Source organism: Amia ocellicauda, chromosome 8, assembly GCF_036373705.1.
Source record: "Amia ocellicauda isolate fAmiCal2 chromosome 8, fAmiCal2.hap1, whole genome shotgun sequence".
Classification (NCBI taxonomy): domain Eukaryota; kingdom Metazoa; phylum Chordata; class Actinopteri; order Amiiformes; family Amiidae; genus Amia; species Amia ocellicauda.
In genome coordinates, this window is record NC_089857.1 from 16,153,263 (window position 1) to 16,179,489 (window position 26,227).

Genomic DNA, 26,227 nt, shown 5'->3' on the forward strand with positions numbered 1-26,227 from the left:
TGAATGAAAAATCTGTTCAACATATTGATATAATAGCTTTGCCCAACTGTTTACAATCATGCTACTGTAATATATACAGCAAAATCATCTATTACATGTATAACCTGAAGAAGTTATGGATAAAATAAAAAGAAACATTGAATCTGATGTGAGAATAAAATGTTAACAGTATTAGACGAGGTAGGGATGTTTCAATCATCCTGTTATGATTCCATACATATTAAAGCTTCAGTATGACCAGAAAGTGGGTTACAATATTTTGTGTAGTGTATGACTGAGGAATCACAAACCTTTATTACTTGTTAATGGTTTCAAACAATTTATCATTAATTAAACAAACTTCAGTAAAAGACAGTGGGTGGAGAAATGAGGAGCCTATCTATGAGAAAATAAACAGCTTTTCTTGTTCTAGTTGCTCATAGGCTATACAGGTCTACAATATAAGGTGAGGGGGTGTTAGCTCTAGACTAGTTGTGGGTGGTAGCTGTGGTTGAGGCACTTGAGTTTCAGAAAAGAACAAGAAACGGAGTGAGAAAAAAACTTGGGAAAAATGTATCACATGTGACTTTTTGTGTGTGCATGGTTTGCAGTCTTCATGCTACATGCAGAGCAAAAAGTTCAAATCTAATATGGTCATGATATTAGTATGCCTCTTATCACACTGCAGGAGAAGACTGCATTTGTACAGGGAAGAGTACATTGCTTAACACTGAAGTAAAAAATCCCTCATAAAAGGTTATTGTGTTGTCACATGCGCCTGAAGTGCTACTTGCACTTTGACTCAAATGAGGCATCTGTGCAGATTGTGAACCCTGAAACCGCACACATGATCAGTTGATTTCCCTATCTTGCTTGAGATCTCAAAAAACATCAGTGTGGTTTCACATTATTTTCTTGGTTTCACTGCTCAGTTAAACAAACTGGGAATTTTTTTTTCTTTCTTTTTTTGTTGTTGATGTTGATGAAACCTGGACCATTTTGCTCTAGTCTTGGCTTTCTTTACTGATAAATTGTCCCTCACTGGAGTTTCAAGTTGTTGCTGCTGTACAATACCTGCTGACCACTACCCACTTGTGGTATCTTTAGTTTCACACCAGACGTGCCTTCCTAATCCTCTTAGAAAATGTGTATTTTTAGCCAGATAAAGCAAAGGGGGGGGTGTCAACCTGTCCTACTGGGGTTGAAGTCTGTCTGTCTCTCTATGACTTACAACACGATTTTAGTGGAAGTGTTTGACTAATTAAGAAAAAAAAATAGACAAACCTTGGATTTCACTAATGGATTGGAATTAATGCCTGTAGTTTCGGTGGCCACTGTAACATTTATCCGGATTTTGCCATATTACAGGCAATAACGAATATATAAATCCAAACAAAAACAGCATCAGTCCACATTTATAAAATGTTTTCATGACAACCTAAAATACATATTGAGACACGGCTAGAAGTACATGAAGATGAAAAAAATCAAAGAAAGAAGAATAATAGTAAGAAGAATATTAATAACAACAACAGGAAACCATGAGCATGCATATAAACAGAACCATAAACAGAAAGACTGTACAAAACTATGCGAGATGAAGTATAATATCCAGATAGACACTGGAAGTCCCCTTCAAAGCAACACACTGAAGAATAAAATATTTTATATAACAAAATTTAAAAAGCTACTTTAAAATGTATGGTTTTAAAAGAATAAAGCACTTGCACTGGTTTATAGCCAGGTTACACTCACAGTGAATTTGTACTGCAGGCTGCTATCTATCAGATCCAGCATGAATGAGTGTTGTGAAAGGATTCTGTAAGGGATTTTGTCCAGTTCCCCAAATCCCAGCTCCCTGTAGATCCTACAAAAGTCCTGTTGAGAAGAGGAGAGGAGCGGGTTACCCAATTCTCCTGTTATATTATGGAGCATTATACTGTGAATAGCAGAGTATTTGCTGCTTTCTGTTTTCCACTTTGGACACAGAGTCCCTGGGGGTGATGTCCCATACTATTTCTATATCCTGCCAGTCTGGGGATATGATTTTTAACTGATAATGGTTAATCCCATTCCTTACTGAAAGATATAGTTTGAGGGTTAGGATATGTGAAAGATACTTTAAGGTCAAATCTAAATGTAAAGCAAACTCAAGTTAAAAATGTAAAACGATAGGTTGTAAATGCAATCCCGGTTATCTGAAGAAGAAAGCACTGCCAAGGGGGAGGGGTTTCTGTGCACTTGCGTAGGAGCCCGATCGATAACTTCACTCTATCAAAGCTGCCATTGGCCCCAGTGCTCGTCACTCAGAACAGGTCCCTTCCCACTTCCTATTTTATAAAACGTGATGTCAGCGCAGGTTTGTCCTCTTTTGCCAGGAGCTAGGACTCCTGCGCGACCTTGAAACCCTTGGACAGTGCTTTCTTTTTCAGATAACTGGGGTTGCATTCACAACCTATCGTTATCTTTCAAGTCGGAAGCACTGCCCGAGAGAGAGGGTTTACTGTATAACAAAACCGTTGCAAGGGAGGAGGCAGTGAGCTAATAAGAGAGTCTGGCCCGAGGCGACACAACTCCAGGCCAACCTGGGCTGTCCAGGAGCGAGGACCGCAGTCACGCTCTACTGGGAACTGTCTACATTCAGCATATAAAAAGCGGGGCTACAGAGGTCAACTCTTACGCTCTCCGCTCACAATAGCAAAGCTGGCTGCTCTACTAGTGCATCTAGGAGCGAGGCCGTATATCAACTTGCACAATATATGGCACGGGCAATCAAGCAACTTGTGCCCTCCATGCATTAACGTGGCAGTGAACCCCTGATCCAGCAGGAGTGGGGCCACAGACCCACTGAATAACACACAGCTGGCCATAACAGTATATACAGTGTTGCAGCAGGAACATGCACCTCCGCACCAATGCCTCCGCGCAGCACAGGAGAAATCACGTTCACTGAACGGTGCAGAGCGGCCAGCTCCACTGTGCTGTCACAGCAACTATACACATCGCGGGGTGCAGGAAGCAGATCACGCACCACCACATAACACGGGAGCAGTTGTCACCTATTAGTGCAGCTAATGCAGGACAACAGCAGGCTCTACCATGACAATCAAACCATAAACATTGCGGTGTGCAGGAAAACTGTTCATGCATTCTCCGCATAACATGAGAGCATTGTCCGCTTGCTCCACTAGTTCCAGCTAGGAGCGAGGCCACACCAGCTCTACAATATCGTACAATGAACTATATACACCAGGGGGCGAAGGAACAAACCCATGGAACACTGGAGCAGTTGACGCCTGCTGGTTAGACCGGCTAACGCAGGGCAACATTAGCTCTACTGTGAGGACAGCAGCAGCAGTGGTGTCTTGCTCTATGGTATACAGCCAGAGTGGGCCATATACCTGCTGACCAAGGAACTATGTATACAGTGAGGCAGCGAAACTCAAGTGCCATCAGCTGGGAACAGCAGCAGTGAGCTCCAGTCTACACATTCCAGAACGGAGCCACAGTCCTGCTGTTTAACACATTATATATAGAGAGCAGGGTACAGGCCAGACGCATGCACCACTGCAACACAATGCATAATGAACGAACTACATACAGGGCAGCCTCATAAAGCAATGAACCTGAAGGCCGCATGACAGACCCTGGGACACATCGACAGTGACACTAGCTTCAGCTCAGCTGAGTTCAGTGGCTCGAATGGGTCTTGGGAAAGTGCGTCCAACACTACATCAAGGCGCCATTCGGGCAGTGAAGGGGTGCAAGGAGGCCGCAGCCATCAAGCTCCCTTCAGAAACTGCGCAGCCAAGAAATGAGACCCAGGGGGCTCGCCATCAATCTGGACTTGACATGTGGAGATGGCGGCCAGATACACTTTGAGCGTGGACGGGGAGTTGCCCGTAGGAATACTGCGACTTCGTAGAGGTCTGATGGAGTGGATCCATAGCTGCGCCCACTGAAGCAGACGGCGTGCTAGACTGTAGTCTGTGCGACCGGAGACCTCCTTGCCTGTAGATATAAGCAAGTTGTCCGTTCAAACCTGCACGTCTGTCTCGTAGGACTGGCAGGCAATGACACAGTCCGAAGAGCAGAGTTTGTAACTCCAGGACATTGATATGGAGGGCCCGTGCGGGCTCGATCCACCTGCCTCAGACACCATGTCTGCTGCAGACTGCTCCCCAACCTTGTTTGGAGGCATCCGTCATCATCATCATTCAGTGGCAGACTGGTTTCAGTGGCACACCGAGAGTCAAATTGTGAGGGCTCCGCCATCAACGGAGCACCTTCCAGCATGCCAGAGTGACTGTGACTCTGCATGCTTGATCGTGGCGAGGATGCATCTGGAAACCGCCATTTTCCTTGGTTACTAGGAAGTGTGGGGATTAGAATCCCCTGTGCTGCTCTAGTGGGGGCGCTTCGCAAATTGCTAGCTTCTCCAGGAGTGGCGATTTCAACATGAAGTGCCACACACTGCAACGGGTCCCTCACTGATGTCCACACCACGCCTCAGAAGGAGGGTGGATGGGCCTGAAACAACAGGGAGTAGCCAACTGTTACAGTTGCTGGGAGGTGTATGGGTGCGCCAAAGACTGCTGGAATGTCACAAGGGGTAGGGGGGAGGTCTGTCAGCCGTTCTCCTGACTCATGCCATGCCGGACCGCCGTGGGGCTGGAGGTGCAGCCGTCTCCGAAGCTGCGTGGAGGAGGAGGCGGAGGGGCTCGGGGAGAGGGGCAGGTCCAGAGCCACCGAACCCCTAATGTCACTTGCCTGAGTGGGAGATTGCCGGGGAACAGGAAGTGGGAAGGGACCTGTTCTGAGTGACGTGAGCAGCGACCAATGGCAGCTTTGATAGAGTGATGTTTTCGATCGTGTTTCTACAGAAGTGCGCAGAAACCCCTCTCCCTTGGGCAGTGCTTCCAACTTGAAAGATAACAGATATTAAAAAAGGCAATATGGAAAAAATACAGCAGGGTGACATAAGACACAAAATGAGTACAGATAGATTTGCAGGGATTTTACCATTTCATCAGTACAGCAGTATAGTGATTTCAGTCGGCATAGATATTGTTGTCTTTGTTAGTGAAAAACTGGCAGGTGTTGGTTATTTGCCTGGGTCGGTGCTGCATGTCATTAGTGACCAGTAGAAGGGCCAGTGATTTAACTGGGCTTTTGTTTGGTGAAAGAAATCCATAGTTTTGTTCACTAGAAGTCAAGCCTAGAGGTGCAGCAGTCCTATTGGGATATGTTTGTAAGAAGCATACCTCACTGTATTCCTTCTTTGTCTTCCTGTGGGAACAAAATCGGTGGTGGTTTTCTGTCTTGGTGCCTCCATGGCAGACCACTGTTAGCAGTGCAGTGATTGACACTCCCTCTTCCTTGCCTGTCTGGGGCTCCTCTGTCTCTAGTGCCATCTCTTCAGTAATTCGAGGCACTGACTGTGAACACAACAAAGTGTGGGTGGCACTGAATTGCTCTGCTGGTCTTTTGACATGACAATATTTGGCTCTGAACCTACTGACCTCGGCTGTGAGGACCACAGGATATCATCAATGTCAAAATTAAGCAGATTTTATTTTTTAAACAATTAAACCAAATTAATTAGATAAAAATCAGATCCATACATTATACTGCATTGTTTCCAGCAAGCCATTTACTGCATTTTCTCTTTGTTAAGAAAACAAGAAGGGATTAATGCTATGTGGTGGCGAAAAGTCATGAAAATGTCCCGCTGTTAGCTATTCGGTGAGGTATGGCTAGAATCCTCGAGGTATAAATGTGTTGATTTTCAAGTGTCGAGTTCTGTGACCCTGTGCTGTTACCTGCAACAGCTGGGAGCTGGGCTTCTTCGGAGAGATGTGTGTGCCTGTGGCAATGCTTAGTGCCCGGTGAAACCCTTGGACAGGGTCTGGGTGTGACGCAAAGTACAGCAGCATGTTCACATAGTCCAGCCTGGCAACTGGGGCATGATGTTCTGCAAACAGCATGAAGAGAAACTGCGGACAAATACAACAGGCATGAAAAGACACAGAAGTGTTTCCTTTAATGGTGAGTGCAGATGTGAAGAAAGTGCAGGCTAAAATAAATATACTGAACTAAAATCTGTGCCTGAGTAATACACTTAAACACCACACACAGAAGAAGAGACATTAACTCCATAAAATGATATTTGCTTTTATACTTTCATACCCTAGGATTGCACTTAATCTCAATTGTATCAGAACAAAGGAAGCAGTAACTGGAGTACTGCAAAATGTTATTAAATAATAATAATAATAATAATAATAATAATAATAATAATAATCTAAAAAATTGGGTTAACCTTTTTCAAATTGGCCAGTCTGTCAAATGGCACGGGTTCAGTGGGGTCTTCCGGCTCCAGATGTTCATGTTGATCTGGAAACCACAGCTCAGTCTGTAACGAAAGAATGCGAGATACTGGCACTGCTCTAGAAGCTGCTGAACCAGTGAGCTCCATGCAGTCAGAGGAGCATGCTGGGAAGAATGGCCTCCTTGCACAAGTACCGTTTTTCGATGTCATGCATCTAACATGATAGGGTCCTAAACCAGCTCATAAGATAAATCCAGGGCATAATACACAGTCACAACAGAGCAAGGATTAAGTCACAGAAGACCTGCCTGTTCAAACTGTTCCTTGGTTATGAACCCAGAGGAGCCTGGATCCAGAGCACGGAATCTGCCCAGGGTGTGAAGCAGTTCCGTACGGGTCGGGTAAGGCCAAGGATAGGCCGCCAACAGCAGGAACTTGTGCCAGTCAATGAGCTCCGAGTCCAGTGTTAGCAAAGAGACAAGCTCCTGTATCTGTAAAAGAGAGAAGAGAGAGGGTCATACTAAAGTAAAGACAGCTTCTGGGTAGCGTCTCAAGGTGTTCAAACAGTGTCTTTGGGACGCTCCAAGGTCTCATAACAGTCACAGATGGAGGAAACAAAAATCCTCGATGATGTCATGTGGTACGTGATTTGTACTGTTTTCCACCACAAACACACCTGGTCAACTGAGAGATGCATCCAAGAGTCAGGAAGTAAGTCATTTCCCAGGCTCAAGGATGTCAGCTCTTGCAGAATGTCAGAGAAAACCTTACTTGACAAAAAGCCTGTTTTAAAAAAAGAAAAACAGAACACAAAACAACGTCAAAATGGTTTCTCTCATGAAGACTTGCTCCACTTGTCTTTCAGGTTATATTTAACACGGGGAGGAAAAATGCAGACGGCATTTTAAAATTGTATTGAAACATATTATTGTATTGGAATGATATTACACACAGAGGAGCACAAAAGCACATAAGTACATAATTAAAATAAGTTCCTATTCCCTTAAAGGCTTACAAACATTATCTATATCGACATTTTTTTTATTTGCCAGCACCGTATCAATAATTAGTTCCTCCTAATCGTGAGTTATATTATTAAAAGTGATAAACTGATAAACTGACAGTTTGGCATCTCGTTTAAATGCACAGAGGTCTGCATACAAAATGAAAGTGGAAACTCAATCATAAACCATAGCTTGAAGAACGTCTGTGCTCATTTTGTTACTTGTTTAGCTGCCGAGCAGGGGCGTGCCAGAAAACTGCTAATGAGCAACAACAGTTTGGGCAGGTTTAGTAAATGCGAGGATGAAAATGTGACTATTCAATAAACTATATATGTAGTTCTAAGATTCGGTCTATATTTTTCCTTTTGGCTTTTGTGTTAACCACATGATAGAGCCTTGCTGTACTTTAACCCTTACCCCTGTTAACCACAAAAATGGCAGCAATATAAAAATACATTCACATAGCTTGCCAATCGAATTATTATACTTGACTACCACTTGCTGGATATTACAATAAATCTCAATTGAGCACAAGCGTTTACATGAAGACCCTTTATGTGCTAACCAGCAACCTAAGACTTAACTCTTGTCTGCCTGTGGTCTGGGGTGCAGGAATGTTATCAGTATTTCTGAGAAAATTCCCCACCACTTTAGTTTTGACAATGCATGTGACCTGTGTACAAGTTACTGTACCAGGTTATGACACCATCCAATCAAGACTAGCTGTGGTCTTGGTGGCTTTTGTCATGGGACCAAAAAACACAACACTCAGTGTAAATAGGTTGCAATGAAAAATAAATAAATACCACAAGTAGAAGCTAAACATCCTACGCAGCTCTGTTCAGCATCAGTGTAGTTACTAAACATGACAGGTTATTCATTGTACTAATGGCAGCAGGATCAGTTGTGATTTGCATTCACACAAATAAAGGAGTGTCACTCGACCTTATTCCACTCAAGCAAGGAGTGACACTCTCTGATATAACATAATGCATTGCTGGGGTAACCATGGTGTCGTGTGTGAGGCGTCGTCACTTTACTGATGGCTCATGCGAATGGAAACAGACCTGTGGGGGCGATTTTGCTGAGCTGTTTGCAGAAGGTTTCGAGCTGCAGGATGGTCAGAGAGCTGGGCAGGGGGGTCTCAATGGGAGGTGGGCACGGGGGAGGAGGTGGGCTGGCCAGTAGGGTGATGTCTCCATCGATGAAGAAGCCCGAAGCGGAGAGAACGAGTTCATTGTAGATCTTGGTTGCTGACTCAATGTGATGGCGAGCCACTCCAGACAGGTGATCAATACTATTGACAAAAATAAATATGAACAAATGACATTTCATTTCAGATTCGTACAGGCTTAATAAATGTTGTACACATCTCAGACAATATGAAAAAATCAAACAATTTTCATTTGAGAAAAGAAAAATACAATTTGTTTTAAAGTAAAATGTCAAGCTTTCATGTGGAAGGAAATTAAGTATTTTAAAATGTGCTAATGACACGATTAGTTTGCTCAGGAAATACGTGGTGTCTGTTAAAGGACCAACTGCTTATTGTAATAAAGAGGTATGACGTTTAAACACATTTTGACCGAGTGCTGTGTCAATAGCTAACAATAGGAAGCTCCTGAAAGTTACAAATCGTATGTTTAAGCTCTGCTCTACACCCGTGACATCAGACAGCGGAGGCGTATGCTGTTGATGTGTTAATACTTTCAGTCACTTGACACGAGTTGACAACATCGACTTGAGATCACAAAATGTAGGTAGTTTTCATGCTTCACTCTGATGTTTTTCATTTGTTTTTGTTTTTCCCCCTCATGCCTAAGATGCTTACTAAGGGGGTAGACAGCAAATGGAAAGAGAATAAGTTACGAGCCTCTCTCTCTCCCTATCGGAGACGCTGTGCTCCACTGCAGTGCCACATAAATCACTTGGTTGTGGTGATGAGTTTACCTTGTCATTTCTGCCAAGAACCTCGCTCCAAGCCACTCCTCCATTTCCTTGTAAGCATCTTCTGCCTTTTGTAGCAGGTCCCGAACAACAGCTGAAGCCTTTGATTTTATCAGCTCAAGACGCACCTTTACCGCAAGCTCTGCCGAGAGAAAGGCATCAATTGTTTGTGCTGGAAAGCATGTTCCCCACCTGCTGCAGTCTTCAACTCCAGCTATTCATTTCAGTCTCTTTAATTGTTCATTTCTCTCTCTCGCTCTCTGTCTCTCAGTAAGTTAAATGCAGCGCTCTATGTTTGAATGTCATTAAACTTTTTCTAATGTAAACACTTGAATACAGAGAGAATACTTGATATTTGAGGAAAATGGCCAAGAAGAAAAGTAAGGAAGAAAATGAAGGTGGAAAAACAATAGAAAACAAAAAATAAATCCTAACTATAGTATTGGCATTTTAAATAACTGAATATGGTAACACAGTGAGTGGTCTGGACTGGGATACCTTCATGCTCCAGCGCCCCAAAATATTCCTGTCTGATCTTGTCTTTTACAGCTTTCTTCCTCAGCTCCTCTGGATTCTCTTCAGCAGTGGGGGCTGGGCTGGGCTCTGGCACTGGAGAAGCACCTCATCAAGGAACAACACTTTTTTAGTACAAGGCATTGCTCTGAAGTGGCAGTCATAGGCCCACACACTTCTCGTCTTAACTGGAATCTTGACAGTTTTCTGTAGGCTTTATTCTAGCCAACTCTAAGATATCATTGATGAATACACATATCAGGAGTGAGCAAAGCATATATTTTAATTTGTACAGCACTCAAGTTGACATGTTGTGGTGGAGATGAGTGGAATTAAAGGCTGGTAATGCTTCTATCAAGTTCTTGCAAGTAATGTCAAAGTGTGCAGTCTTGTGCATCAGCAGGGGAAGTCTTTGAAAATGAAATGTTAAAGCAAAAGCCATTTGAAATGTTAATATTGTCAGCGAATGTGCGTACTGGAATATAAATATACAAATGACATGATTAGACGGCATTTGTACCTAAATAACGCGTGCATACATGGAAAATGAAAATGCAACTGTGGGATTACATTTGCATTTGAATGAAGTCCACAATATGCTTCCATACTGTTGTTGTACTTTATTCTTATTACAACGAATTTCAAGAGAGACTTCAAACTTAAAAAAAATGAATTATAGTAATATGTGACCATGAAGTTTACAATAGCTGTTTGTGACTTGAATTCAAATAAATTTCAAATTAAGTAAATCAATGTTTATGTTTCACATCCATCCACTAATTGATGTAAACATCTGGCATCAGACATAATGCATAATGGTGATAATTAAGTAAAAATAAAATGCATGACCTAAAATGTGACTATAATTACATTGACTAAAACTAGACTAAAATAACAGGAGTTTGTCGACTAATATTAACTAAAACTAATGAAAGATGAAATGAGTAAAATGTGACTAAAACCGATAAGCATTATAGTCAAAAGAGTAAGACTAAAACTAAATCTAAAATAGCTGCCCAAATTAACACTACTCTCCACAAATTGTATTTCTTCCTATTCCTTTTTTTGCAGTTTTAACAGAAATGTAGTGTTAAATTAAAAGATAATGAAATGCTGACAGAAGTAAAAATGAGCAGTTATCTGCTATGCTATGTTACGTGCACATTCTTTTCCATTACAGATCTTGCACAATCTAATCTCAGTTACCGAAACGCAATCAGTCATATTTGAATGATGTTCGATCGAATGGTGAATGTTTTTCGAGAGGAGTCTTTTGAAGGAAAATGTTTATAAAAAAACGGTTGTGGTGATAGTACAGTCCTCACACTGTACACACCACCTTTTAAGATTAGAAACCTTGATCTTCTCTTGGGCAATTTATGGGTCGTTAATCTTATACCTTTCTTTTTTGAGCTTTTTTTCTTCTCTTTCCCAGGGTTGATTCCTGCAGAGGCCTGGGAAGCCTTGTGCCATTTTCCCTCAGCACTCTGCAGTCGCTCGACCTCTTCCTGTGCCTCTCTCCGCTGGAGCTCAGCAGACATCTTTTGAAAAGACACATGCAGGACAGTTTGCACCAAGTCATGCTAGAAATGTTACTATGCCAACAGAACACCTACTTGTCTGCTTTGTTGGGATCACTTGTTCACTTACATAAATATGTAAATAGAGATCAATTATACACACGCATATATACAGTGAGGGAAAAAAGTATTTGATCCCCTGCTGATTTTGTACGTTTGCCCACTGACAAAGAAATGATCAGTCTATAATTTTAATGGTAGGTGTATTTTAACAGTGAGAGACAGAATAACAACAAAAAAATCCAGAAAAACGCATTTCAAAAAAGTTATACATTGATTTGCATGTTAATGAGGGAAATAAGTATTTGACCCCTTTGACTTAGTACTTGGTGGCAAAAACCTTGTTGGCAATCTCAGAGGTCAGACGTTTCTTGTATTTGGCCACCAGGTTTGCACACATCTCAGGAGGGATTTTGTCCCACTCCTCTTTGCAGATCCTCTCCAAGTCATTAAGGTTTCGAGGCTGACGTTTGGCAACTCGAACCTTCAGCTCCCTCCACAGATTTCCTATGGGATTAAGGTCTGGAGACTGGCTAGGCCACTCCAGGACCTTAATGTGCTTCTTCTTGAGCCACTCCTTTGTTGCCTTGGCTGTGTGTTTTCGGTCATTGTCATGCTGGAATACCCATCCACGACCCATTTTCAATGCCCTGGCTGAGGGAAGGAGGCCCCGTCCATCGTCCCTTTGATGCGGTGCAGTTGTCCTGTCCCCTTAGCAGAAAAACACCCTCAAAGCATAATGTTTCCACCTCCATGTTTGACGGTGGGGATGGTGGTCTTGGGGTCATAGACAGCATTCCACGGCGAGTTGAGTTGATGCCAAAGAGCTCGATTTTGGTCTCATCTGACCACAACACTTTCACCCAGTTCTCCTCTGAATCATTCAGATGTTCATTGGCAAACTTCAGACGGGCCTGTACATGTGCTTTCTTGAGCAGGGGACCTTGCGGGCGCTGCAGGATTTCAGTCCTTCACGGCGTAGTGTGTTACCAATTGTTTTCTTGGTGACTATGGTCCCAGCTGCCTTGAGATCATTAACAAGATCCTCCCGCGTAGTTCTGGGCTGATTCCTCACCGTTCTCATGATCATTGAAACTCCACGAGGTGAGATCTTGCATGGAGCCCCAGACCGAGGGAGACTGACAGTTATTTTGTGTTTCTTCCATTTGCGAATAATCGCACCAACTGTTGTCACCTTGTCACCAAGCTGCTTGGCGATGGTCTTGTAGCCCATTCCAGCCTTGTGTAGGTCTACAATCTTGTCCCTGACATCCTTGGACAGCTCTTTGGTCTTGGCCATGGTGGAGAGTTTGGAATCTGATTGATTGATTGCTTCTGTGGACAGGTGTCTTTTATACAGGTAACGAGCTGAGATTAGGAGCACTCCCTTTAAGAGAGTGCTCCTAATCTCAGCTCGTTACCTGTATAAAAGACACCTGGGAGCCAGAAATCTTGCTGATTGATAGGGGATCAAATACTTATTTCCCTCATTAACATGCAAATCAATTTATAACTTTTTTGAAATGTGTTTTTCTGGAATTTTTTGTCTCTCACTGTTAAAATACACCTACCATTAAAATTATAGACTGATCATTTCTTTGTCAGTGAGCAAACGTACAAAATCAGCAGGGGATCAAATACTTTTTTCCCCTCACTGTATATATATATATATATATATATATATATATATACACAGATCAGACATAACATTATGACCACTGACAGGTGAAGTGAATAACACTGATAATCTCGTTATCATGGCACCTGTCAGTGGGTGGGATATATTAGGCAGCAAGTGAACATTTTGTCCTCAAAGTTGATGTGTTAAAAGCAGGAAAAATGGGCAAGCGTAAGGACTTAAAGGATCTGCTGCTAACGTCTTGGTTCCAGATACCACAGCACACCTTCAGAGATCTAGTGGAGTCCATGCCTCGACGGGTCAGGGCTGTTTTGGTGGCAAAAGAGGGACCTACACAATATTAGGCAGGTGGTCATAATGTTATGGCTGATGGGCGTATATATATATATTATATATATATATATATATATATATATATATATATATATATATAAAAACTGTTATTTAGCTTTTACTTCCTGGTGTACTCTTAATTGATTTGTCTGACACCTCTACACTATGTCACTTACATTTCATAATACTCTGACCTAACTAAGTTACATCAGGGGTCCATCAACATTTTCAGATCTTGTTAAATCACCAACAGCCGAGGAAGTGAAAAACTAGTAGATAATTATCTTAATGCATTAATTAAAAGGAGGATTGTTTGCAGGATGAGCTCAAATCCAGGTACTATAAAATACTGGTATGATTTTTATATTATCTGAACTTGATCAAAATAATGATTCCAAACTCCCACTGATTGATTTAATCCTATGGCTCACCATATTGGAAATGGCTGTTGAAGCAGTCTGCCATATATCCATGATCAGCTTTTTTTCCTTAGCTTCGAAGTCTGTTGAGGCGCTTTTTATTTTTCCTGCACTGAGGTCAGAAGACAGCGGCCTTCTGGGTATTAGAGGGATTCTGCAAACATGAGGCATTATGTGTCTTTTTCAAAATATGACCATTTATAGAACATGTTCGAATTTCACATAAAAGAACAGACTTTACATAATCAGACAGCTGTCAATCAAAGCAAAAACAAAGTCTGTATGCCTTGCAAAAAGGATGATACAAAATCAAGTATACAGTTAGTTCCATAAATATTTGGACAGTGACACAATTGTCATCATTTTGGCTCTGTACGCCACCACAATGGATTTGAAAGGAAACAATCAAGATGTACTTTAATTTGAGGGTAGTTACATCCAAATTGGGTGAACGGTGTAGGAATTACACCCATTTTTATATGTGGTCCCCCCAATTTTAGGGGCTCAATAATATTTGGAAAAATTAACAATTTGGTTGCAAATCCTTTGCAGTCAATGACTGCCTGAAGTCTGGAACCCATAGACATCACCAGATGCTGGGTTTCTTCCCTGGTGATGCTCTGCCAGGTCTGTACTGCAGCTGTCTTTAGTTCCTGCTTGTTCTTAGGGTGCTTTGCCTTCAATTTTGCCTTCAGCAAGTGAAATGCTGCTCAATTGGATTCAGGTCAGGTGATTGATTTGGCATAACATGCTTCACAGATGAGGTGGTTTGCTTTGGATCATGAGCAGTTCCATCCCTTCTCCATACTCTTCTCTTCCCATCATTCTGGTGGATCTTTGTCTCATCTGTCCATAGGATGTTGTTCTAGAACTGTAAAGGGTTCTTAATATGTTTTTTTGGCAAACTCTAATCTGGTCTTCCTGTTTCCTGTTTACATCTTGTGGTAAACCCTCTGTATTTATTAGTCTTCTCTTGCTTGTTGACTTTGACACAGATATGTCTACCTCCTGAAGATACCTTCTTGATCTGGCCAACCGTTGTGAAGGGGTTTTTCTTCACCAGGGAAAGAATTCTTCTGTCATCCACCACAGTTGTTTTCCATGGTCTTCTAGGCCTTTTGGTGTTCCTGAGCTCACCAGTGCATTCTTTCTTTTAAGAATGTAGCAAATAGTTGATTTCGCCACACCTAAATGTTTTTGCTATATCTCTGATTGGTTTGTTTTGATTTCTAATGCAAAACTGAAGGCAAAACACCCCAAGAACAAGCAGGAACTAAAGACAGCTGCAGTACAGGGCTAGCAGAGCATCACCAGGGAAGAAACCCAGCATCTGGTGATGTCTATGGGTTCCAGACTTCAGGCAGTCATTGACTGCAAAGGATTTGCCACCAAGAATTGAAACTCACAATTTAATTCATGATTATGTTAGTTTGTCCAATTACTTTTGAGCCCCTAAAATTGGGGGGACCACATATAAAAATGGGTTTAATTCCTACACTGTTCACCCAATTTTGATGTAACGACCCTCAAATTAAAGATAAAAGTCTACACTTAAAGCACATCTTGATTGTTTCCTTTCAAATCCATTGTGGCGGCATACAGAGCATACAGTGATTGTGTCACTGTCCAAATATTTTTGGACCTAACTATATATTCCTTTTGGAGACACCAGGATCTAAATATACCTCTTTGCTGGCTCTGGGCTGCCCTGCTGTTCATCATCCTGAATGTCTACCAGGGGGATGCGTGCAAACTCCAGGCTGACTTCCTGGATGCTCCCCTCCATGCCTTCATAGTAGTCGCGCAGGAGGCGCAATGTGTCCTGGAATCGGTCTACTTCCGCCTGGAAAATTCAAGAGAGCACTGCAAGGACAACTCTGAACACACTCTGAATAATGCAAGTCATTTGTAATTGGGTTTGCTCTGCCAGGTGACTATGGTCAAGATACTTCCTTACGTCAAACTATTTTGTTTCACCAAAACATAGATTGAGGTTACATTTCTCAGAACATAGTCTTGTGTGTCACTGGAGCACACTAATGTGGAAATCAACAGTGACAAAATTAAAGTGTAATCAAGCTGGCTATTATTTAAAGTTTTCGTTAACAAAGTGTTTTTTGCTTCTTAGTGTTATTATCAAAGGATCTATCTGTACAGATTACAACATGTTTGGGGAATTCAAAGGTAAAATAAGTCCAGTTGTCAGCTAAAATTTATGAACTCCCTGATGTAGAAGCCACCCATCCATCTAACCGACAAAACGGTGTTACTATTCGCATCTGCTGTGAGAAAACACAGATAACCAGGTTCACAAAGACAGTCTTGAAACTCATCAGCAACTCCCAAAACCACAAAGCACTCAAGGAAGAAGATAAGAATAATTGTTGTGTGGATTGCAACAAGTAGAGAAGGGGGGGTGGCTTTTGGTTAACCTGATTTAGTGTATGAAACATTTTTTTTGTCTGATTTTCAAGGTCCAGATGTTAGCAATTTCATGATATACTGTACTGTGTTTGTCTTCCTATATTACGTTTCTCAAACTGTGACAGAATTGAGCAAACAAGCTGTACAATCAGATCACAGGGTCAAGCAAATACAATTATCTATGATTAACACAACATTAGGAATATTTGTTTGCTGAAACATACGCAATGGTATGTCTACACTTTCACCAAATGAAGACGTGAATTGCTTCAGAGAAATCTGTTTGAGATCTGTCAAGGTAGCAGTCTTCTTCACAACCCATTCCAAGTAATAGTATAGCCAAAAATCCCACCACATCGGGTTTGGTGATTGTGGTTGCCTAAACAACACACACAAGGGATATAACATTTGTGGACCAAATGTCTTTACTTTTTTCACCACATATGTTTCATTTAGTAGGATGTGTGAATCTGAGCATATCTCCTGTGTCCCTTACAGGTGGATTTAGGTCTCTCTGTGTCATACAGATGTTATAGTAATGCCCACAAATATAATTACTGGGACCACTTCTGCTCCCGATTGTAGAGATTGTACTATTATAAGCAAACGTGTCATATTTGCAAACTCAACACAAAAAGAGCAAAATAAATTATGAAACTACAATGATAACTGCTTCCCCAGTGAGTACCCAGAGTTCAGGTCTGTGGATTTCATGGCCATTACCTGTATCAGTGTGGAGAAGTGGTTAATGAGGATTGTAGTGTGATCTTCCAACCAGCCATTGCTCATTGTACGGCTTCTTTCTTCCATCGCTTCTTCCTTTCGATTATCACAGATATCCCACAGACGTTCCCTCAGATCCTGAAAGAAAATTACAAGAAAAAGAATAACCTTTTAACTCTTTCAAAATATCACAAAACCCCTGGTTTACAGGGTCTCTGAGGTATGTAGTCATGGAGATTACATGTTTTTATTATCTTTCTCTGTGGAACACCTGATTGCACCCCGCTACACATACTCTTTTCAAAATGTCATATGGGTTTTCTTAGAGATCATTGCAAGGAAACGCTCTGACATTTTCTTAAAGGTTCAAACTTAAAAAAGGTCTCTCATAAGCTTTTTTTTTATTATTTCCCCTTGAACATCAGTGACTTAAACCATATTAGCTAGTAAAACAACAAGAAAAAAACAGAAATAGTAAATAAAAAAGGAACTTCTTGAGGGTCATTTGTAAAACAGGGATCTACATGAACTCAGAATAGAAACACAGACAAAGTGGAAGTATAGTACTGTGAAAAAATGCTGTAACGTAAGAATGCTTTCAAACATAGATTATATTTATCAATTAACTAAATGCAACGTGAGTGAACAGAAGAAAAATCTACATCAATCCATATTTGGTGTGATCACCCTTTGCCTTCAAAACAGCATCAATTCTTCTAGGTACACTTGCACACAGTTTTTGAAGGAACTCGGCAGGTAGGTCGGCCCAAACATCTTGCATAAAACTATATTAGACTGGTCTGAACCATTAGACTGGTCTTAATTTGACAGCTAGACTAGTCTATGCAAGTTAGTCAGTTGCATAAAAATTAAGACTGACTAAGACTTAGCCTGAAAAGTTAGCCTCCTCTCTCCCAGGCTAACTTGGAACTGAAGTCTATCTTTCCATTGAAAGTGCTGCCCGAGTCACTGCGACACTGACGCTGACAGACGGAGCCTCCCACCGGCTCTCACACCCTGTCCGCCCCCTGCAGTCACCACAAACAGAGACCCCTCCCGACACACTGCGATAACCAACTGTATATTTTACCTGCACTTCTGTATTTTCGAAACTTTAATATGTATTATGACCGATTAGTAATTGTGTGCTGTATTTAGCACTTTAGTTCTGCTATTTGCTATCCTAATTCACCCTGGATAAGGGCACATGGCAAAGGAATGCATAATAATAATAATAATAATAATAATAATAATAATAAACTGCGCTGCTTTGCGTTTAGTACGTGGATGTTTCCTCTTAAATTAGCATATTATTTAATAGTTTCTCCTGTCTTTACAGACCTCACAGCACACACACAACGGTTTGACAATGTTAACTTTTTCTTCATTTTATCCCATGCCTTGTGTTTGAATGTGTTAGTGAACGTTTCCGAAAATAGCGCCCAATTGATACATTTCTCTACATTTCAATAACTAGCATCAATTATCAGTTAACTGGGATCATCGTTGCTTTAGAGAAACGTACGCCATGTTTTTATTTTCTTCAGGTGTCTTAAAATTCCCAGACTGCAGTGCGTTATTCACTAAGTAAGACCAGCCTAAGACCAGTCTAAGGAAAGACTGTTTTATGTAACGGTCTTAACGGAGTGTCTATCGTTAGTAGGACTTATTATCATACTAAGACAAAGACTTTGTCTATGTTTATGTAACCGGTTACAATGGGTGCACCAGGGTCCCACCGTTTTCTGTCAATTCTGAGCTGATGGCACTGCTGGACATCTTCCGATTGTGAAGGGAAGTAAGCATGATGTGTCTTTCATCTGCTGCAGTGAGTTTCCTTGGCCGACCACTGCGTCTACGGTCCTCAACGTTGCCCGTTTCTTTGTGCTTCTTCAAAAGAGCTTGGACAGCACATCTGGAAACCCCTGTCTGCCTTGAAATTTCTGCCTTGCTGATGCAGTATAACTACCTTGTGTCTTGTTGCTGTGCTCAGTCTTGCCATGGTGTTTGACTTTTGACAGTAAACGGTCTTCAGCAACCTCACCTTGTTAGCTGAATTTGGCTGTTCCTCACCCAGTTTTATTGCTCCTACACAGCTGTTTCTGTTTCAGTTAATGATTGTGTTTCAACCTACATGTTGAATTGATGATCATTAGCACATGTTTGGTATAATTGTTTAATTATACAGCTGACTATATGCCTACAAAATCCATGACTTTGTGCAAGTATACATAGAAGAATTTATGCTGTTTTGAAGGCAAAGGGTGGTCACATTTGATGTAGATTGTTCACGTCTATTTTTGAAAGCATTCTTACTTTACAGCATTTTTTCACACCTGCCTAAAACTTTTGCACAGTACTGTACACATCATATGGAGAACTCACACAGCTGCCGGTTCTTCCTGCCCCATGCCATGAACAGGGAATCGGTGTTGGCTTAGAGGCTCATTAAAGGTATCTCAAAGAGAGCAGCTCAGCCAGGGCAGAATTGAATACAGGGTATCTATTCAAATCATCCTTCAATCCAGCTTAAAAAGTATAGCCTATGCATTGCGGTGACTGAATCATATCAAGGCAAGACCTCGGACTAGTGTTGGAGTTGGGTTGGAGTTGCTTCGTAGTTAAATATGATATACTGTTTAATCAAGATAATTATTATTATGACCTTACATCCAAACGGAAAGTCTGTCTTTTCTTGTGAGTTTCCTGTTTTTTTTTAAAGTAATACCTGAAGGGGGAAGCCCTAGCTCTGTGTGAGTAATTTATATGCAAATGAGGCTAATTAACATTGTTTTTCAGACTGGACATGTTTTTCACGTGAAAAGCTTTGAGGCCGCAGTACTGTGTCCATGTTGCTGCTACTTTAAAATTGAATTGTGCACTTTGAAAATATATACAGTTAAGTCCATAAATATTTGGACAGTGACACAAATGTCATCATTTTGGCTCTGTACACCACCACAATGGATTTGAAAGGAAACAATCAAGATGTGCTTTAAGTGCAGACTTTCATCTTTAATTTGATGGTAGTTACATCCAAATTGGGTGAACGGTGTAGGAATTACACACATTTTTATATGTGGTCCCCCAATTTTAGGGGCTCAAAAGTAATTGGACAAATGAATATAAACATGAATTAAATTGTGAGTTTCAAGACTTGGTTGCAAATCCTTTGCAGTCCATGACTGCCTGAAGTCTGGAAGCCATAGACATCACCAGATGCTGGATTTCTTCCCTGGTGATGCTCTGCCAGGCCTGCACTGCAGCTGTCTTTAGTTACTGCTTGTTCTTGGGGCGTTTTGCCTTCAGTTTTGCCTTCAGCAAGTGAAATGCTGCTCAATTGGATTCAGGTCAGGTGATTGACTTGGCCGCTTCAGAACATTCCACTTCTTCACCTTATAAAAGTCTTGGGTTGCTTTCGCAGTATGCTTCGGCTCATTGTCCATCTGCACTGTGAAGCGGCGTCCAATGAGTTTTGATGCATTTGGCTGAATCTGAGCAGATAATATAGCCCTAAACACTTCAGAATTCATCCTGCTGCTTTAGTCAGCAGTCACATCATCAATAAACACAAGGGAACCAGTTCCCTTGGCAGCCATACATGCCCATGCCATAACATGCTTCACAGATGAGGTGGTTTGCTTTGGATCATGAGCAGTTCCATCCCTTCTCCATACTCTTCTCTTCCCATCATTCTGGTGGATCTTTGTCTCATCTGTCCCTAGGATGTTGTTCTAGAACTGTACAGGGTTTTTTAGATGTTTTTTTGGCAAACTCTAATCTGGTCTTCCTGTTTCCTGTTTACATCTTGTGGTAAACCCTCTGTATTTATTAGTCTTCTCTTGCTTGTTGACTTTGACACAGATATGTCTACCTCCTGAAGATACCTTCTTGATCTGGCCAACCGTTGTGAAGGGGTTTTTCTTCACCAGGGAAAGAATTCTTCTGTCATCCACCACAGTTGTTTTCCATGGTCTTCTAGGCCTTTTGATGTTCCTGAGCTCACCAGTGTGTTCTTTCTTTTAAGAATGTAGCAAATAGTACATTTGATTTGGCCACACCTAATGTTTTGCTATCTCTCTGAATGGTTTGTTTTGATTTCTAAGGCAAAACTGAAGGTAAAACTCCTCCAAGAACAAGCAGGAACTAAAGACAGCTGCAGTGCAGGCCTAGCAGAGCATCACCAGGGATGAAACCCAGCATCTGGTGATGTCTATGGGTTCCAGACTTCAGGAAGTCATTGACTGCAAAGGATTTGCCACCAAGAATTGAAACTCACAATTTAATTCATGATTATGTTAGTTTGTCCAATTACTTTTGAGCCCCTAAAATTGGGGGGACCACATATAAAAATGGGTGTAATTACTACACCATTCACCCAATTTGGATGTAACTACCCTCAAATTAAAGATGAAAGTCTACGCTTAAAGCACATCTTGATTGTTTCCTTTCAAATCCATTGTGGCGGCATACAGAGCATACAGTGATTGTGTCACTGTCCAAATATTTTTGTATTAATGTATACATGCGAAGTAGCTTAAAAATCGCAGGTTATTTACAGATTTATTAATAGAAGACCAACTGCCCCGACACAGCCAGAAGGCCAGATTTACAGGAAGGTCGTGACGAAATCATTATCTCATATCCCAAGCCTCTGTAAATCGTATTTTATAATTCAATAAATTAGGTCAAATGCTTTTATTGACTTTAGTTTTAAACTCAAAGTTGCTCACCTCCTTCCACTTGATGCATAATTGTAATTACAATACTACTAGTAATTTGTAGTTCATACTGAAATTCAAGGAGCCCTTAAAAGGGAAGGGAAATACTGTACTGTGAATCCTGCTTACATCGAGACGTTGGTGTAATTCTGCCTTTGTCTCCAGATCCTCTCTCATGTCATCAAGCATGGAGTTATAATCTTGCTGCCAGTGGGACACAAACTCCTGTTTGTGATCTGGGCGTTTCAGGTACTGCTTGAACTCTTCCCTGTCCCAGAGAGAGGACAAAGTGAATTGCAGTTCAGGCAGACTGCTCTCTCCTCTGCCATACGTTCTTTTTCACTCACCATTACATGACTAGGCTTTAACTTGTCTGTTAATAAAAGATAACATGCATCCACAGAAAGACACAGAGCTTTACATGAACTCAACTGCAGAACCTATGACGACACTGTAGAAAAGCAATGTTCAGAAATCTACCCATACAAATATTTCAATAGGGAAAATCCACAACAGGGTGCAGTAAACCACAATAACAAGCTCAGGCATATGGAGTAAATAAAGGAAATGGCCTGTATAATCATAGGAAAACAAGTGTAAATCTACACACCTACAACCAATGAATATGATTATGCTGAGCAGTTGTTATATCACGACTTCTCACCTGATGTCATATAACTGGTGGATGATTAGGTCGCGTTCACTGCGCAAATTGCGCATTACCACCTTGACATTGGTGACATAAGTTGCATTCACATCCTCCCAGTATGGAGCAAGGTATTCAGTTATCTCCTGTGTCAATAATAAATATATTATGAGGGGAAATAGGGAAATAATAAAACATATATAACCAGGTTCTATGGTGATAAATCCTTGATGGTTACCAGGTGGTCATGAGTATCCAGTAAAGAAGCATCCAGTAAATAAGTGACTGAACATATCAACAATACAAATTAATAATTAGAAATAACAGAACTCAGTGTGAGCTTTTAGTACACATACATTTATCACCGCATCTTGTGGCTGATACGCAGCCAGAAATAACCTTGAGTCATTGGAAAAGCAGTAACATCAGCAGCTATAAAGCTTGCAGGAACATGAGAAGAATGCAGCATTAAACTTCCACGGTGGTTTCTGATATAAAACCCTGTTTTAAATGGACTGAATTAAATAACACATAATATATTATATTTAATTGAATCACTAACCAGATTAATCTATTATTACAGCTAGATGTCAGAATATTACTCTAATATTACTTAAAAAGCTTTAAAACAGCATATGCTGTTAAGTAGGAATGGTAGGATTGTAACGTAAGCGGAGTGTTACTCTTATGTTTTCTAGAAATCTTAGAAATCAAAGCAAGAGCAGAGGAAGAAGAACGTGTGCAAAGGTGGTGTGAAACAGTTGTTTGCAGCTACATATAATTGGGCCACTTCAAAGTCATAGCATGTTACTTTCTGACGATTCACTGAATGAAAAGAATGAATAAACAAACAAAAAAACAAAATGTCAAGCATTGAAAGTGGCATCCATTTCAGATCAGCACATTAGAGCTTATTTTATTCTCAGCATTTACCCTTCAAGGTAACAGCAATCTTGGATTCATTTCTGATGACCTTCAAAAATTATGTTTGAAATGGCTTTGGCTCAGAGGGTACAGTGCCACAAACTGGTCCACAGGCATCTTCTATTGGTGGTATGATGTACAATAATTTGTGGCAAACAGCAGAGAAACATATAATAATTGAGCTGCTGAATGATCTCAATTTATCTCTCATGATTACAAAAGGATATAATGCTGACTGAGATTAAAAAAAAAAAAAAAAACCTTTCTTGAATAAGGAAATAGTCAGTGGGATAACATTTAGACTTCCAAACTCCGAACACAAAACTGTAAATGAAAACAGTAGCCCTTTCAACAAGTTTCAAAGACGGTCAGATATCCTTTACAGATTGAAAGTGTTATAGGCTTTTCAAACTGTGCCAGTAGGTAGTGACAGAAAATACAGCCAACATGAGTACTGAAAACAATTGCTGTTTCCATGCGGTGCAGAAAATAACATACATGCAATAGTGTGTTGCAAGATAAACAGCTAGCGAGTGGTTAAGAAAAGTCTCAATAATAACAGAAAAACAAAGGTACTTTACACATGCAGGGTGCATATCCTTGCACTTGCACCACATTCACCTCTTCAGTGAAACTTAAATGTATTTTATTCAGACTTGGCAAGAAAATCATCTGAAACAGCCATAGCACTGCAAATGTTTTTTGTTTTTTTTGTATGGTGCATTATTATAATTGATTTTGGCAGCCTTAGATTCTCTGGTCATAGTTCAGCATGAAAACAGATAAAAACAGACTAGTATATAATGTAAAGGACATCAAGTATCAAGTTAAAACCGACTTCCTCTCAGCTGATCTGTGGCTAACATTATACCACAAGTGATCTTTAAATGGGTCGACGTGATACCTGTCAAAAACAAGGTGATATCTGTTCATCTAATGATTTTTTTTATTACACAATGCAGCATAAGAGATTGATTGATAAGCAGAAACTATGCAATGATCATTCAAAATTATAGATTTCAGTTGCATTCTACGTGTCAAGCAGCCAAACCGATGTGTAAGTGGTTCTGGACTGTAATGAAATGGATACACGTTATTTAAATTCACACCTTAGGAAGTGGCTCATCCACGTAGACCCATTCACTGGAGCCCGGTTTGGGAAGACAGGGCTCTGTAGGAGTGGGCCGAGAAAGCGCTTCGGGAGTTGAGCACTCGGATACTCTTGCAGATCTTCCTCGGTCAGAACCTGTTGACAAAGACACGATGGAGAAACCTGACTCTGGGAAGTATTGCTGGGCAGGTCTAGAGATCCGTAATTGTTCTGAAACAGGAGCCCTGTTCACACAGAGAGTTGTCACAATCTGGAACAAACTCCCCAGCGATGTGGCTGAAGCAGAAAATATGGGAACATTTAAAAATAGACTGGATAGGATCCTTGGATCACTTAGTTATTAATGGACACCAAATGAGCACGATTGTAAACTTTCTTATGTTCTTGACTACCTCCCCTTTTTTTGTTTTTTGTTTTGAGTCTTCATGCCTCCTCAATCCATTTATTTACCTGTGCTCAGTAACTGAAGTTTGTCACATATCGGTACATGTAAGTTTGTTTACATTGACAACTGCAGGGATTGTTTTTAGGAGCGATGTTTTCTGCAGTTCTACTTCTAGCAGAACTCTCTACGCATTACCTACGCATGATCTATGACCTTCATGTGTACATGTCGTTTTATTAAAAGCAAATCACTGCTGTTTTTTGGTGCTAGATTACTTTACCTGATTGTCAGGTTGCAAATATTTAAATGGTTCTGTCTGCACAGTGGTTATCAAATAGGAACATTTACTGACAGGTTTAACCCTTTGTAACCTTTGACTAAAAACAAAAACAATAATGCAATGTTTTTCCACATACTATCAACTACCTATTTACTTGTTAAAGTTGTTTTCTGCCAATGTATTAGACTAGTTCTGTTTTTACCTGACCGCCCAGATCCCTTGGAGCCCTTCCGGGTCACTTCCTTTCCTCCTGGCTTGTCTGTCTTTCTCCCCTTTCTGTCCTTGGCGGAATTTCGAGTACTGTTGGATCCTGAAACACAAGGTTCAAATAAGGTCACATTCTTCCTCGCATATCTATAATTATAAGATAAATAATACACATTTAATCAACACAAATATCTTCACGCATGTAACTTGGGTATTATACACAGATTTGTATTTTGCACCCAATGTAGCACCACCTTCAACATATGGTTCAGTGTGTTTTGAGGTTTAGATTACAGATGGTGTCCATTAATGATTCTGAGACTGTGCCACTGACCTTTAGGAGACTTGGAGCCAGACTTAGACCGAGATGGTTTGACTGCAGGAAGCCTCTCTGTTGAGACTGCAGTAGCCGGAGGAGTGGTCTCTGACTCTGGGGCAGGAGCTGGTGCATCTGACACTGGGATCTCTTTGGTCATAGGTTCCTCAGCTGAAGTTATTAAAGGCAGGGGTTATTTTAACACAGAGACATACTACAGTTAAGAAAGAAAATAAAACCTACAGAGTTTGAAATGGTATTTCATAAAAAAAGTAACACTCTAAATTAAGTGTGCAATGTCCTTGCAGTAGTTTGAAGTATATACATTATATATAATGAATTAACATTATATTAATCCAAAGCCTAGTGATCATTTTACCTTTAACAATCTTTAATGCAGAATTCTATGTAGCTTATTTTCCATAGGTAATATCTGAAATGAGTAGGTTGCATTGCCTCAATGGAAAATCGAACCCTGCAGACCTCAACTTTTCCACAAAGGGAAAAGAAAAAATGACCTTTTTCTCCGATATCATGTTTTTGTTTTTCTTTATTTTGCAGTTCATGTTCAATATGCTTTTTCCACTGTTCTTTCAGTTATGATTGACACTCACCATGCCGGCTAACTATTCCCACAAAAACTACTTCTGGAACAATGAATTGAAAATATTTGTGAAGAAAATTAACTGTGTATGTGACACAGATCAGTAGTGAAGATGTTGTTGATGACTGCGGTGAAGTCTAG

General features: G+C 40.7%; 1 protein-coding gene across 1 annotated transcript in view; it reads right to left on the reverse strand.

Annotated features, from left to right (window-relative positions):
• spef2 (sperm flagellar 2) overlaps window positions 1-26,227 on the reverse strand; it is a 37,732-nt gene that overhangs the window by 1,056 nt on the left and 10,449 nt on the right. The window contains exons 19-36 of the mRNA XM_066712199.1: window positions 25,501-25,653; window positions 25,162-25,269; window positions 24,293-24,429; window positions 22,278-22,405; window positions 21,743-21,881; window positions 16,893-17,030; window positions 15,431-15,588; window positions 13,758-13,899; window positions 11,174-11,315; window positions 9,760-9,882; window positions 9,265-9,403; window positions 8,382-8,611; window positions 6,987-7,093; window positions 6,619-6,801; window positions 6,302-6,394; window positions 5,802-5,975; window positions 5,244-5,417; window positions 1,735-1,857 (exon numbers count right to left, since the gene is read on the reverse strand). Coding sequence (XP_066568296.1) covers window positions 1,735-1,857; window positions 5,244-5,417; window positions 5,802-5,975; window positions 6,302-6,394; window positions 6,619-6,801; window positions 6,987-7,093; window positions 8,382-8,611; window positions 9,265-9,403; window positions 9,760-9,882; window positions 11,174-11,315; window positions 13,758-13,899; window positions 15,431-15,588; window positions 16,893-17,030; window positions 21,743-21,881; window positions 22,278-22,405; window positions 24,293-24,429; window positions 25,162-25,269; window positions 25,501-25,653 — 2,591 coding nt within the window. The remainder of the gene's footprint in view (window positions 1-1,734; window positions 1,858-5,243; window positions 5,418-5,801; window positions 5,976-6,301; window positions 6,395-6,618; window positions 6,802-6,986; window positions 7,094-8,381; window positions 8,612-9,264; window positions 9,404-9,759; window positions 9,883-11,173; window positions 11,316-13,757; window positions 13,900-15,430; window positions 15,589-16,892; window positions 17,031-21,742; window positions 21,882-22,277; window positions 22,406-24,292; window positions 24,430-25,161; window positions 25,270-25,500; window positions 25,654-26,227) is intronic.